This window comes from Theropithecus gelada, chromosome 11 (genome assembly GCF_003255815.1).
Source record: "Theropithecus gelada isolate Dixy chromosome 11, Tgel_1.0, whole genome shotgun sequence".
Classification (NCBI taxonomy): Eukaryota; Metazoa; Chordata; class Mammalia; order Primates; family Cercopithecidae; genus Theropithecus; species Theropithecus gelada.
Genome location: NC_037679.1, coordinates 18808800 through 18823937, shown reverse-complemented (window position 1 = coordinate 18823937; position 15138 = coordinate 18808800). Strand labels below are relative to the sequence as shown.

Sequence of the window (15138 nt, the reverse complement as noted above, 5' to 3'; positions counted from 1 at the left end):
GAATTTCAAAAGAATTCTTTTGTGCTTTTAAAAATTTATACCATACATAGTAAAATAGAAAAGTAAGTATGAATAAAATGAAAACATTTATTTGTAGTAAATATATTTATTTTTCATAATTTCATATTGAGATTTAGTAGTTGGAGAAAGTTAATTATGCCACTGTACATTCTAATGTTCCTTTTAGATCCAACCAGAGGGTGAAGGGCTGTCATAGGCAAGTCTATAAACACACGCATATTTTGTTCAATGGAGAATGTTGAGAAACCAAGCTCTATCTAGGACTGGCTGGATGTTTTGTAGTTCTGTTTCTTCCTTTAGGAAGGCTGCATTTCCCAGCATCCATGGTCCCTGACTCTGGGTAGGGCAGTATATAAGTGTTCTAATCAATGGAATATGTACAGAAATAATGTATATTCCTTCCAGGCCTACCCCCTAAAATAGTCCACATGATCTTCTGTGCTGTCTGCCTTTACTATTTGTCCAGCAGATGGAGCAGATTTAGGGAACAACATACAAAGCCTTGGGTGATGGAATAGCCACCTGTTGAAACATTGCTTCAGCAAGAAATAAACCATATTGTTTTAAGCCATTGAGACTCTGAGGTCTGAAAACTAATAGACAATGTAAATTAAGATTTGGTTAACTAAAACGGTGTATAAAATTGTGTCCTACTGATGAGTTAGTCAACTATCTGCTCAATAAAGAATTATGACTATATAAGACCTGAAGTTCAAATTCAATGGACTTACATTAATTCAGTAGAAGAGACTGTTTCAACTGTATTTAAGAGGCAAAAAAATAAAAAAAAAAACTCCTACATATCTTAATATTAGCACGTTTTGGAGTTTAAGTCAAGATGATTATGTGCTACTCTATACAGGAATATCTATTCTACAATACCTACTGTTTCTATGGTCATAAGAAATAACATTCTTATAATCTATAAAGCAACTGCCCAAAGGAGATTCACAGAATGTGTGTTAGAAGTAGAATTTTGCATTGACATGCCCAAATAGTATTTAAAGGATACCTTTTGATACTGGAAGAAAAATGCATGTTTAAACTAACCAAATGGATAAGGGAAACATATGCTGTATTAATATAAAATCACTATACATAAAAAGTAGAAAACACATTCCAGCACCAACACACATAAACACACACACACACACACACACACACACAGAGAATTATTTCAGGATCAACTGTTTACCTTCATAGTACAAGAAAAAGATAATGTCCTAAAGAATAATTATTATGTCACTGAACAAATGATGTTGGTGGAGGTGGTACACAAGCCACTGAGCTGAGAGGGAAAGAAATGAATCAGGTTTACAGAAGGCCTGGGCTAAATCTGGCTTTGTCACTCTCTAGATGTAAAGAGAAAGATGTCACTTTCTTTTTTTTTTTTTTTTTTGAGGCGGAGTCTCGCTCTGTCGCCCAGGCTGGAGTGCAGTGGCCAGATCTCGGCTCACTGCAAGCTCCGCCTCCCGGATTTACACCATTCTCCTGCCTCAGCCTCCCGAGTAGCTGGGACTACAGGCGCCCGCCACCTCGCCAGTTTTTTGTATTTTTTAGTAGAGACGGGGTTTCACTGTGTTAGCCAGGATGGTCTCGATCTCCTGACCTCGTGATCCGCCCGTCTCGGCCTCCCAAAGTGCTGGGATTACAGGCTTGAGCCACCGCGCCCGGCCGAAAGATGTCACTTTCTAGATGTAAAAGTCAGAGACCATAGGTGTCAAATGCTTGGAGTTGCAGTCTCTATTTGCCACTAACAAGCTGTTTGACTTGGGAGAGCTATTTTATCTATTTCCTCAGCTATGGAATAAAGAGAAGATAATACTTATTTCACGGATCATTAAGAGGATTAAGTCATATCACACATATTGAGTACTTAGGCCTTGGGTGAAAGTAAATATTACTAAATACTGGATATTATACTAATGTCCTATCTCCATGACTAAGAGCCATATTATCCTTACTTGAAAAATAAGAAATCACAGAAGATAATTGATATAATTTCTTTAAATGACTATAGTCTGAGTCTATATCTATCCCTTAAAGTCAAATATCCACTTGAAAAATAAAAACTCTAAAAGACATATTTTAAGTAATGACTTTCAAAAAATTCTACAAGAGAGTCTGGTCTGCTACTGAGATTGATTTAAAGAAAATAGGTGACATAATAAGGCACCAATAATTCCAAATTTTTAACATTTAGAAGTGGGATGGTACTTTGATCTATTCATTATCCTTCATGACTCATACCTTCATTTGAACATAGAAGGTAATAAGATAATTTTCAGGCAACCATTTAAGTTAAAAAGATGTCATATTTAATGAGTCTTACAGAGATAAATAATCATTTCAGTCACACAAATTTGAATGGGTCTAGAATGTACATGTTAACACTTCATTTTTGCAGCTTAAAGTGATGTACTTTCTGGGCTTATAAACTGTCAGCAACTTAAATTTTCTTCTCATTCAGAAGAAAGCATTTCTACCAGAGGTTGCAATAGTGAAAAATGACATCAGCAATATGATGTGGACTTTATTTCAAACTAAATGAAGTAGCTTCACTTGGAAATTCCATAATTTAGTAAATCTTGCTTTGTGCTTACCAATTCTTATTCAAACAAATCCCCTATTAAGACTCGATTCAAAGCAAATAGCTTAAGATGCTGAATCACTAAAATCATTGAAAGTTCAGTTCTAATTATACTTTGGATTGGTTTTAAGTGACCATAACATGAAAACAGGTTTTAATATACCAAGACACTATATGTAAAACATTGTGACACGGAGGAATTATTTTCTTAATTCAGGATTCTATTTACTGCAAGAAGCTTACCTCCTGCGTACATAACAGCCAGCATAATGGATGATATCCATGCTATTTCACTGTAGGTAGTGTGGAATATTTGCTGAATTTCTTTGAAGAATACGGTGACGGCTTTAGGGAATGCATATGAAAATCCAATGGAGATAAAAGCTGCTCCAACCACAACCCAGCCCCATCCTCCATCTGGAGGTGGATGCAGAGGTGGGGTACTTGGCATTGGTGGCATTTCTGCTCCTCTAATGAAAATTCAAGTAATCTATATTTAAAAAAATGAAATAACAGTTTAAATTTTATTTCCCCTTTTGTTTACCACTCTTGATAGTCACTAAAATAGTACTTTCTAGTTACAACTACAATATGATTTTTCATGAATATTTTTCACACTCTTCTATTCAGAAAATTACCAGAAAATGTACAAAAAAAATCAATGCAAGTTATATACCTTTGATTATTGTGGGCTAAATATTTAAATAATTTAATGTGATTATTGAAACAAAAATTACTCAAAGTGAAGAATTTAGATCTGAACTGAAGTACAATTTTACATTATACATCAGACGTAGCTCTAAGATAGATCTCATACATATTCTACTTCAATCATCAGTTGTTTTAACCTCAATAATTGATAATTTTGGTCTCATTTTTCCTTCCTGCTTAAGGCTAAGCCAAGGAATGAAGTGATGGTTGCACAGCCTTTTGACATGATCTGTTGGCTTTTTTTTTTTTTTTTTTTTTTTTTTTTTAGTGCTTTCTGTTGTCTAGCTTTTTGATGATTGTCGAGACAACTCTAACTCACTTTTTTTTTGGGGGGGGGGGGGGGCATGGAGTCTCACTCTGTGGCCCAGGTTGGAGTGCAGTGTCATGATACTGGCTCACTGCAAACTCTACCTCCCAGGTTCAAGCGATCCTCGTGCCCCAGCCCCCTAGTAGCTGGAATTACAGGCAGGTGCCACCATGCCTGGCTAATTTTTGTATTTTTAGTAGAGATGGGGTTTCGTCACATTGGCCAAGTTGGTCTCAAACTCCTGACCTCAGATGATCCACCCACCTCAGCCTCCCAAAGTGCTGGGATTACAGGCATGAGCCACCACCTCCGGCCCCCACTATTTTTTAAAAATAAAAATTATATATTTAAGGTGTAAAACGTTTTGTTATACATATTCATAGCAAAAATGATTACTACAGTCAACCTAATTAACATACCCCTCGCCTCATAGAGTTACCGCTTTTCTTTTTTGTGCTCAGAACACCTGAAATCTACTCTGTTGGCAAATTACCAGTATACTATACAGTATTACTAACTATACTCACCCAGTAGTTCAAGGCTGCAGTGAGCTCTGATGGAGCCACTGCACTCCATCCTGTGTGACAGAGAGAGGCCCTATCCCTAAAATGTTTTTTAATTAAAATAAAATAGCTAGGCCGGGCGCGGTGGCTCAAGCCTGTAATCCCAGCACTTTGGGAGGCCGAGACGGGTGGATCACGAGGTCAGGAGATCGAGACCATCCTGGCTAACACAGTGAAACCCCATCTCTACTAAAAAATACAAAAAAACTAGCCGGGCGAGGTGGCGGGCGCCTGTAGTCCCAGCTACTTGGGAGGCTGAGGCAGGAGAATGGCCTGAACCCGGGAGGCGGAGCTTGCAGTAAGCTGAGATCCGGCCACTGCACTCCAGCCAGGGGGACAGAGTGAGACTCCGTCTCAAAATAAATAAATAAATAAATAAATAAATAAATAAATAAATAAAATAGCTAAATAAGCTTTAATTGCCACAATGATTTGTACAGAAAATCTCATTTTTAAAAATGTTTTTTATAAATATATTTTACATGTCTTATTTATATACTCATACATCAAAAAATTTAGTTTTTTATATATTTACTTGTATCTATTATATATTTATGGGGTACAATGTGATGTTTTGATATATGGTTATTTTTTAAAAAGCAGTCTCAAATTACTCTTTTGTAGGAAGTAGAGGTATAATTGATAAATGTGCCTACCATTCTATTAGACACTACAGGTGAAAAAAATTTTAAAAATTGTTAAATGGTATGAAAAAGGTAAATCCTTCTGATTTTCCCAAGAAAATACAATAAAGTAAAATTTAAAGTTATTCCTGACTAAATATACAGATATAAAATATGGCTTTAGATACAGTGGCATTAATTTGATGGAATAGTCTCAAGAGTTCAAATTACTTATCTTATTGAATTAATGCATGATACTCAAAGTAATCTATAATGTAATCTATAAGTATACAAAAATGGATAAGGGGATCTCACTCAATAAATATTGTGTACTTATTATGCTAAATACATGCTTTTTATTTTCAGTAAGTGTTCAATTTAGTTTCAATAAAAGCCTTTTCCGGTATTTTTTTGTATTTTTAAAATGTGACAAATTTCAGAAATATTAAGAAGCCTTACCCAAGTAAAATAGTAATGGAAGGGACTCAATTTTACTAATCACTGCTGACTTTACAGATAATATAAATAGAATTAGAAATAAGACTACCGAGTAATGTAATTTAGGGGGACAAAAAGCAAGCAAAAAAATTGTTGGCATTTTTATTACAGCTTCTCTGCATATCTATAGTATTCTTATTGATCAAAATGGTCACAGGCATCTTAATTTTCAAAAAATGAATAAAATAACTTGAAATATTTTATTTTATAGGTATACATTTGTATGTTAGAAGCCTACCAAAAAATGTCATGGAAACTATAGTGACAAGGTCAAATGAAAGGCTTTAACCACAAAGAAATAATGCACATAATGTAGAGCTTAGTCAATCACGGTAATCGGGGCAAAGCCACTTCTATAAGTTAATGTCGTGCAAATGCTAAAATTGCTAAAATCAACCCAAAATACCACACCTCTCAATAATTATTTTGAGATGGTTTGTAGTCTTCAGCATGTGTACAGCTTGCTTTTGCAATCATTTTTGCTTTCTTAGAAACATAAAAATTACCTGTCTTCTATCTATCAATTCATCTATTAATTGGGAGATAAGTTTATTTCTCCTTGGTCTTCAGTTAACCTAACATGATGACTTTACATCACATGTGAATTGGAAATAGTATCTTTGAAGATGTATAATATTTAAGGAAAAAAGAAAAGGAAATAAATATTGTAAGTGTTAGTGAAACCAGTTGAAAATAGCAAATGATCTCTGAAAGTTGTCTAAAGTATCTGAATCTATATATTACTAAATTTTATTACTATATTTTAAAGTACCTATTTTATTGCTTGAAAATTTAAAAAAGAAACCATAGAAGAATACTGAGGAAATACCAAAGGACATTTATGTGGTAAACTACTCTTTGTTGTATAATCAGCATGTAAAAACAGTTACGGGGCTTAAAGTCCTCACTCTGCAGTTTTCCTGCTTGCATAAAGAAAACTAAACCATCTTTTATTACTAATTCATGAGTTTAAACTATTGTAGTTTTTATCACATCTGCTATAGTAAACATTCAGAAATACAACTGGATGATTTATTTTTTACTCACTTCAAAGATCATAAATAACATTTCTAAGTAATCTTAAACCCATATTTTAAAATAATAATATCAATACAAATATTATAATTCATTAATATTCAAATCATGTTATAAATATGGGATTTCCATTTTACAGACAGGAAACTATGCCCATAGGAAAGTAAAGAGGTGTGTGTAGACTCACACAATAAATAGGTGTCAACACTAGTATAAATTCTATGAATTAGAATTTTCTCAGCATTTAAATACGCTCCACCTTAAGAAATGGAACACTCTTATATTAAAATAATTTGAACTTATAGACCGTTTAAAACCATTCTACTTGGTTTGCTCCTATACAAAGAATAAAATAGAAAAGAGAATGTATATACACATGCACACACACATATATACAATTCTATTTTCTAAAATTCTAGTTTATTTTGAAATTGTACATTTAAGCTTATTTTCCTTTACATGGTTTCCTCTTGTGGCATGAAAATTAAGCATAAGAGCTTCAAATGCTACAAATACTGGCTCCATCATTTACTCTGTAACGCTTAGTAAAGTAATAAAACTGAGTCTGTGGTATCATCTGTAAAAACAGGATAATACCTATATTTAGTTTATAAGGTAATTAAGAGCATTGACAGAAGACTACATGTAAATGGCATCACTAATATGTACTAGACAAATTTACCTATCATTATCCTAATTTTTATTAAAATTATATATAAAATGACAATGAGTGAAGATCTTAAAATTACATTTTTAGAGAGAAAAAATATATATGTGGCTTTCAAAATTCCATGTCTTTTATTACATTTAATGTAGAAGCTATAACTTTTAAAAGCCAAATCTTAAAGTGAAATTTGCATGACAATCTCATCTTGAGTGTCAAAAAAAATTGCATGAAGAGTACCTACCTCACAAGAGTAGTGTGAGAATTAAATGAAATAGTGTATGCTTGCCTCAGATTTGTGATCTGCACATAGTTCAGTGTTCAATAAATCATAGTTCAGGTTGAATGTGAAATCCTCCAGAATTTCTCTAAAAATATTAAATAATTTTAGGATCTTCAAAAAATAGCAATAGCCATTTTTAATCAAATCACCTCTGTGTGTCTCTCTCTGAACACATCGCTCTTTCTCTACCAAACGGCAACAACTATCCCAAATTGTATGATGGCTTCTAAGTTAATGTTATTTATACTTTTACCATATATGTATGTGTGTGTATGTATATGTTATATGTTCCTAAATTTATATATAATACATAAACTAAATATATATTATACATAAAATTTGTATTACCTAAAATATATATAGATCAGAGTCAACATTTAATTCTTAATAATTAATAACAATAATTTAATAAATTATTAATATTTCAAGTATATATTACATTTTATACATTATATGCATGTAATAATATGCATATGACATATATAATCTTGGAAACAGTTTTTTAATTTAATATTATAATTTTAGATTTAGACATGATGTACATAGACTTATAAATCTCATGTCACAGAGTACAGTTGATTCTCATTATTCATGGAAGCTGTGCTCTATAAAGTCACCATGAACACTGAATCACCAAATGCTGAACCGCTGCACATAGTAGAAAAACAAGGTTAGGTTTCTGTGAGACTCTGATCACATTTTTATCAACCAATCAATACAAAACCTTGTTTTACGTGTGTTTCTGTTTAAAGATACCTTACTTAATACATATTGCTGATTCATTGACACTAAACTTACAGGGAATAGTGCCGTAACTCACGTCTGGATGAAGCTTATCTAACACAAATATTTTTTCTAAAAGACACTTCATAGTTTTCTCGTGCGGAGGAATGCTAGACAGCACTTCAGCATTACTCTTAGGGAATATTTTAAACAGCAAGATCACCAACAAAAAGCACAAAATGTGAAAAACATGGTATTAGACTATAAAAAGAATACTGGTTTACAGTATGAGAACTTAAACCAGAAGGCAGGGTCTTGCCTTGTTTGACCTCAGCTGGGAATGTAAGTGTTGCATAACAACTTTTTTGCTGTTCTGTGCATGTCAGCAAATAATTGCAGAAGTGCTGTGAATCACAAATTTCTGTGGATATGCAAATTTACAAATATGGAATCACTCATAATAAGGATTGATCATACGTCATTTTTGAATACACATGTGTATGTATCTATATCTATATGTAACCCATACCTAAGTATATATAAAGATTTGAACTGTCTCCAGTTAGATGTCATTATGCTCCTATGAACATTCCTGTACTTTTCTCTCTTGGGGCATTTGTGTAAACAATTCTGCAGAGATACTGGATAGGAATTATAGAAGATTTATTGTAGAAATTTACACTGAAACAAGCAGTGCATAAGAGTTCTCCTTGCCACATATCCTGACCAATGCATAATTTTTAAATTTTTTCTAATGCAGTAGACATGAAAAAATTCATTGTGCTTTTAATTTGCATTCTGTGATCACTAATACTTTTGTGTATCTTTTCATGTAGTTAGAGCCATTCTGTTCTTTAAACACCAGTTCTTGTATTTTACTAGTTATGCTTACACCAATGGAAGAACGCTTCCAACTTGTCCTTCTAAAATTTGGACACTTATGCATCATATTTCTACTTCAGTAATTATCCTACAAATTTAGAATACATTTTCACTTAAAGATTAAAATAAGTAACTATTTATCATTTGCCAATGATATAAATACTAATTAGTAATTTAAAAATTTAAAAAATAAAAAATACATAAAAAAATATAAATCACCCACAATCCTAACACTAGAGTAAACTATTATAGACATACTGGTGAATATATTCTGCTATATATACTCTGCTATAGCTTCAGTTATATATGTTTACATAATACATTTTATCCAATTGAAAATGACAGCAATTTTTTATATCAAAATTATATGTATAAATATGTACTAAAAGAAAACAACTTCCAACTCATTAAGTATTGCTAAATATTTTCACAATCGGATTATGATTCTTCTGAATCACTTTTTGAATCACAGTTTGCAATAGCTGTGTTTTTTTACACAATATCCTCCTCTGGCCTATAAAGAGCATCCACGGTTTGGCATTTCTACAGAGTATTCCATTACTGTCTCTAGGAATTTCTTTCAAGCTGCTTACACCACTTTAAATTTTGACACTGATGTTCTTCGTCTTACCAGAAAATATCAACAGAAGATACTCAGTGAACAACAGAACTTATATTCCTTCCTCTAATGGTCCACAAATGGTTTATTGACTGAAATATCAAAAGACTGAAACTGTCCAACCATGATCAGAAACAATCACTAAAATGTGCATAGGCATAGGCAACATTAGCAACAATGATCATAAAATGCCATCCAGTGTAAGACATCCTGACTTCAAAGATGTTAAAAGGTGAAATACATGCTTCTTAGAATTGAAGAAACAACAAATGCGTAAATATTTACCTGTATATATGTATATTCAATGTGTGTATATATTTATGTATATAAATTTAATTAAAATGTGCTGTATAGAAGTAGAGTTCTAAGATTTGAATTTCTCATTTATTTGGATTTCTTTAAAAATCACAAATAGCTGCATAATCAGTTTTAACAATATTTCACTGGTTAATATTCTCTAAATTATTTCATAAAAAATTCAGGACTGTTTAGATTCTTACCTTATCTCAATATTATAAGCTATTGTAATAAGTACTTTTCTTATAGTTCTGATTTCAATTTGAATCATAGGAAAGCATAGATTTCTCCAAATTCCTCATTCTCCCAATGAATAATTTGGAAACAGCTACAATATTTTTGCCTTCAAATAACATTTCCACTGATTTATTCACTATCCATCTTTCCCATCAGATTCTAAGATAACAAGGCAGTTATTGTATTCCAAGTTCTCAGTATAGTTATTAGCATATAATAGGGTAAATAAAAGACAAATTGATCAATAAATAGCTATAAATATTTGAACTTGAAAAAAAAAATTTCACCCATTATGCCATCTGCTGTCATTTTATCTCTGTAAGTATGAAGTTTCAGGTTTTGTTTTGTAATGAAGTTAAAGAGAAATAAATCAGAATAAAATGTTAGGCCCCTATATGTTTGTTTGAGGCAGACTTTTTTTTTTTTTAACAGTCCTTTCTAGACAGGGGCAGCAATCTCAAGGCAAATGCTGGTAGCAATTATGGTATAAGTGCCTGAGAAGAGGTTGGCTTTAGATGATATCCTAAATGAAAAGGAAAGGAAAGGAATATTTGCTAAATGTATCTTGACTATGGTATATACAAGTAAATGATGAGGCCATCATCCAAATTCAGAAAAGGACTAAAAAAATGGAAGCATCGGAAAAACTGAAAGGAGTAAAAATGGATAGTAATAGCATACACTACCAGCCCTTCCTTTGACTCCTCCCATTTTTCTATCTCAAACACACATACACATGTGCATCCATATGCGTGTGCACATGCACACAACTACATATTCACCTCCTCTAAGTATCAATCATATCCCCAGACATATTTTAATGCACAAATGTTCTTTCTTTAACAATTCTGAATGACAATAGGTGACCTGCACATCAGCCTTCCATAGATAATCAGCTGTTTCACATTTCTCTAGATTCCGGTCTGAAGGAATATCACCGAGGAATTCTGATTTATATTCCCTATTAAATTCATGTTTTTCTAATGTACTGCATGTTCATTCTCTGAATTGTCAACTACTCAAATTGTTTCTGCTTTGTTATAAAAGTGAAGCTATTTTCTTAGATGCTACACAAATCGTTCCTTTCAAAAGTATACTTGCCTTTAAATAAAAAACATATTAAGCATTTTTTCTCCTCAATCTTTTCTGTTTATGCATTACACTTTTCCCACAGTTCATCAATTTATTTCTCATTTATCTGATATTTTACTCTCTGTTTTCAGCACATTTCCTTGATTTGAATGATAACTGTGGGCTCCAGGGTGCAAGGCGCCACTCATATAGTTCTTCATTTTCTTATCTACTACTTCTTTTGTTTTTCTTCATATAAAATGACATCTTATGATCTCTTAACTGATCCATTAGAAAACAGACCCAGAACCAATCAGTTTCAAAAATTATAATTCCAACATTGTTACGTCTGCCTTATTAGTGACTCTTGAGTTGACCAGTTGTCAAGATCCAAGTAATACACACTCATTGGCTTCATGCCTTTTTTTCCTATGCTCAATTCTATAATATTTTAATACAATTTATATCAGTTGTGTCTTATTTCTTTTAACAAGCACAACTTGTAAGCATAGACAAGAAAAACAGAGTTAAAAGCATAGTTTTACCTGTTGATAGATGTCCACTTGAACAGATTTCTTTGGATTATATGTGAAATCTTTAGGCCTAGTCACTAAACCTTGAAGTGTGATATTTGAAGGTATTACAAATGAAGAGAGGTAGAGTAGATTTTGGATTATCTAAAGAAATAGAAAAACAAATCATTACATGCATATTTGAATTCAGTAAGCCAAATTAGAGCCACTGCCTTTAAATCACCTCAATAAAATTTGAACATCTTTTAATAATTAGTGAAATTGAATACATCTTTGTCAATACAATAATAGAACTAAGATATGACTAAAATGACCAAACATGGCATGAGAAAAAAAAATAAAAAGTATAAGATTAAAAAAATCAGGTTTTGTTAAAAAGAAAACAACAGTAAACTACAAGCCTATGATTATAAGAAAGAAAATTCTTATTGGCATTCACTATCTGTCACTTAAATAATTCCCTATACTCATTTAAATAATTTTCTCTAAAATTCAATTAAATAAATTAAATATCCATTGACAATGAAAATAAAAAATTGAAATATTATTATTAGAAATACTGTCAGTAATGGCTTATAATAAGACAGACTGGGTTTCAGGAAAGAGACAAATTATTTTAGAGATCTTGTGATTTAGAATTCAAATTTCCTAATCAAATCGGGGTGACAGAAAAATATGCTAAATCTCTAATCCATCAGATATATTTGTTTCAATTTAAATATGCTGCTGAATATATAGAATTTAGTACCTAAGAGTTTGTTTTGTTTAGACCAAGGCTTTCTTTCCCTAGATCAAAACTAAGAAAAATGTCAATACCTTCATTAAATACCCAGTGTCTGCCTTATATCCAGGGCCACCTATTCTAAAGTGCTGAACAAAGGCAACACAGCCACCAGGTCAAATGAGGTTTGTATGAAAGTATGAGCAAAGTGTGATCTGCATGCCAAGTCCATGAGAAATGGCGGGTGGGTGGGGACTAGGAAGAAGATGAGTAAAGAGGCTTAAAAGTCATGAATAAACACTGAGAAATTCATAAGGATGGAACTAAAGGTCTAACTTGTGCTAGGAATGAAGAGTTCACACTAAATGGGTCTCCTGGGCCTGGGATTAGAGCAGTGAGAAGAGGCACATACATCAGCTCTGGTCCTACAGGGAGCCTTCGGACCCATCTGCTGCTTTTTAAAGCTGGGTAATTTGAGAATAGCAGCTCCATCCCACCCCAAGTAATCAGCTCATCCAAAGGTAGAAAACCTTTATATTTTGAAGAAATTATTTTATATCTATTTCCTCTGGCAGGGAGAACTTCCCTGGCTTCCAGGCAAAGCCTCAGAAGAGAACCTGAGGCATATCTAAAAATTAGGTTCTGATCTTCCAGTCTATGTGCTTAATTATACTCATAATTTATACAGGCTCCATGTGGCAACCCTCCAAGAAAATAAAAATATATATATAATTTATGCAGGCCAGCCTAGGGACCAGATAAAAGAGACCTTGACAAGTCCAAATTCTACATGCTTACCAACATTTCTGTGAAATTTCACAGCACCTTAACTTAATTGGCCTATTTTCTTCCAGAAAGACTAGCTCACATCCAGAGTTCCTTTCAACAAATGAGTAAATAATCCAGGAAGACTCTGCTTGATAGTTATATCTATATCGATCTATGTTGCATCCTTTTCTTTACATATATTAAACTATCATCATATATTTCATATACATTTATGCAGATATATTTATACAATGCATTTACTAATCTTTAGTTTTAAAAATGAAAGGTAGTGTTTTAGTGGAAACATTAAAGATGAGGAAGCATAGAAGCAGAGAATAGTATAGTTGTTTCCAGGTACTAAAAGAGGAAAATGGGGAGGAATTGGTCAAAGAAACAAAGATAAAATTATGCAAGATGAATAGATCTTAGAGATCTACTGTACAGCATAGTACCTATAGTTAACAATACTCTACTGAACACTTAAACCATGTGGTATGAGGGTAGATCTTATGTTGTTTTCTGTTCAGAATGTAACAATAATAAATAAAGAAAGCAGAAGCAACCTTTTGGGGGTGGACATATTTTTTTTTTTTTTTTGAGACGGAGTCTTGCTCTGTCACCCAGGCTGGATTGCAGTGGCCGGATCTCAGCTCACTGCAAGCTCCTCCTCTTGGGTTCACGCCATTCTCCTGCCTCAGCCTCCCGAGTAGCTGGGACTACAGGCACCCGCCACTTCGCCCGGCTAGTTTTTTGTATTTTTTTTAAGTAGAGACGGGGTTTCACCATGTTAGCCAGGATGGTCTCGATCTCCTGACCTCATGATCCGCCCGTCTCGGCCTCCCAAAGTGCTGGGATTACAGGCTTGAGCCACCGCGCCCGGCCGGGGGTGGACATATTTAAGGCATAGATTGTAGTGATGGTTTCATGGGTGTACACTTATCTCCAAACTAACCAGGTTGTACACATTATAGACAGCTTTTTTTGTATGTAAATCATACCCCATTAAGGTGGTTTAAAAGTATTTTTAAAACGGTAGTGTTTTAGAGTTTGTGTGTCTGACCACAAAGCCTGTAGAAAACCAACAATCCTTAAGCCAATGAGAAAGCTTTCCTTCGACTTGGAAAAACCATTATTTAGAGGACTGCTTCTTGAAGTCCAAGTAGGCATAAGCTTATTCCCCCTACAAAAGTAGCTTTAATTATTATAGCCAGAAGTTGGGCTTTGCCATCTGCTAATTTTGTTCCTTAGTAATAACTCATATGCCATATGTTTTATGATGGGCTTTACTTATAACAGGGTGCATAAAAAATAAAAAATGTTTTAGAGCTTTTTATTTTTCTAAAAATGCAAATAATTTACTTTCTTAATCCCATGAACTCCAGGGAACTGGTATTTTGAATCACATTTTATAGACGAGGGCATAAATGATCAGAATTGCAAAGTGACTTTTCTAAGTAAAATGTCTAGTAGGTGACCAAACTGCTACCACAACTAGTATTTTTTTATTAGGGCCTTTGTTGCTGATTCTACTATAACACAACATGAAAGCTAACTCTTTCTGCATACAATTATACTCCTTCGGTTTTATTCCTCTGGAAATTTCCAAATTTCAGTTCTTGTACATGTCCATTCTGATGGTATTGTTCATCAGAATTCATATTCTTATCTTTGGAATTCTAAAACTACAACTATCCTTCAAAGTCTTTTGAAATTCATCATCTTTCCAGCTCATTTACACCTGTGCTTTCCACAATGTTTTTGAATATATAGGCTCCAATAGAATATCACCGTTTACAAGAGTGACCTGCAAGTGTTTTTCAACAATTTATGTGGTGGGATGAACTGAAGCCCAATAACTTCGCCTTTTCTTTTAGAATCAATACCAGTTGATTAAACTATGGAGAAAAATATGTAAGACATAGGAGTAATTAAACTATCAGTGATGATCCATGGCTAGACTATAATGTTATATTCAAGGCTTTTTCAGTCACA

General features: G+C 33.2%; 1 protein-coding gene across 3 annotated transcripts in view; it reads right to left on the bottom strand.

The window, feature by feature from the left end:
* The window catches only part of SLC16A7 (solute carrier family 16 member 7), a 168286-nt gene that overhangs the window by 60304 nt on the left and 92844 nt on the right, over positions 1-15138 (bottom strand). For 2 of the 3 annotated variants that reach the window (XM_025402355.1, XM_025402356.1), the window contains one exon: positions 2855-3101. In XM_025402355.1, coding sequence (XP_025258140.1) covers positions 2855-3071 — 217 coding nt within the window. In that variant the 5' untranslated portion in view covers positions 3072-3101. The remainder of the gene's footprint in view (positions 1-2854; positions 3102-15138) is intronic. The other variant, XM_025402357.1, reaches the window with a different exon arrangement.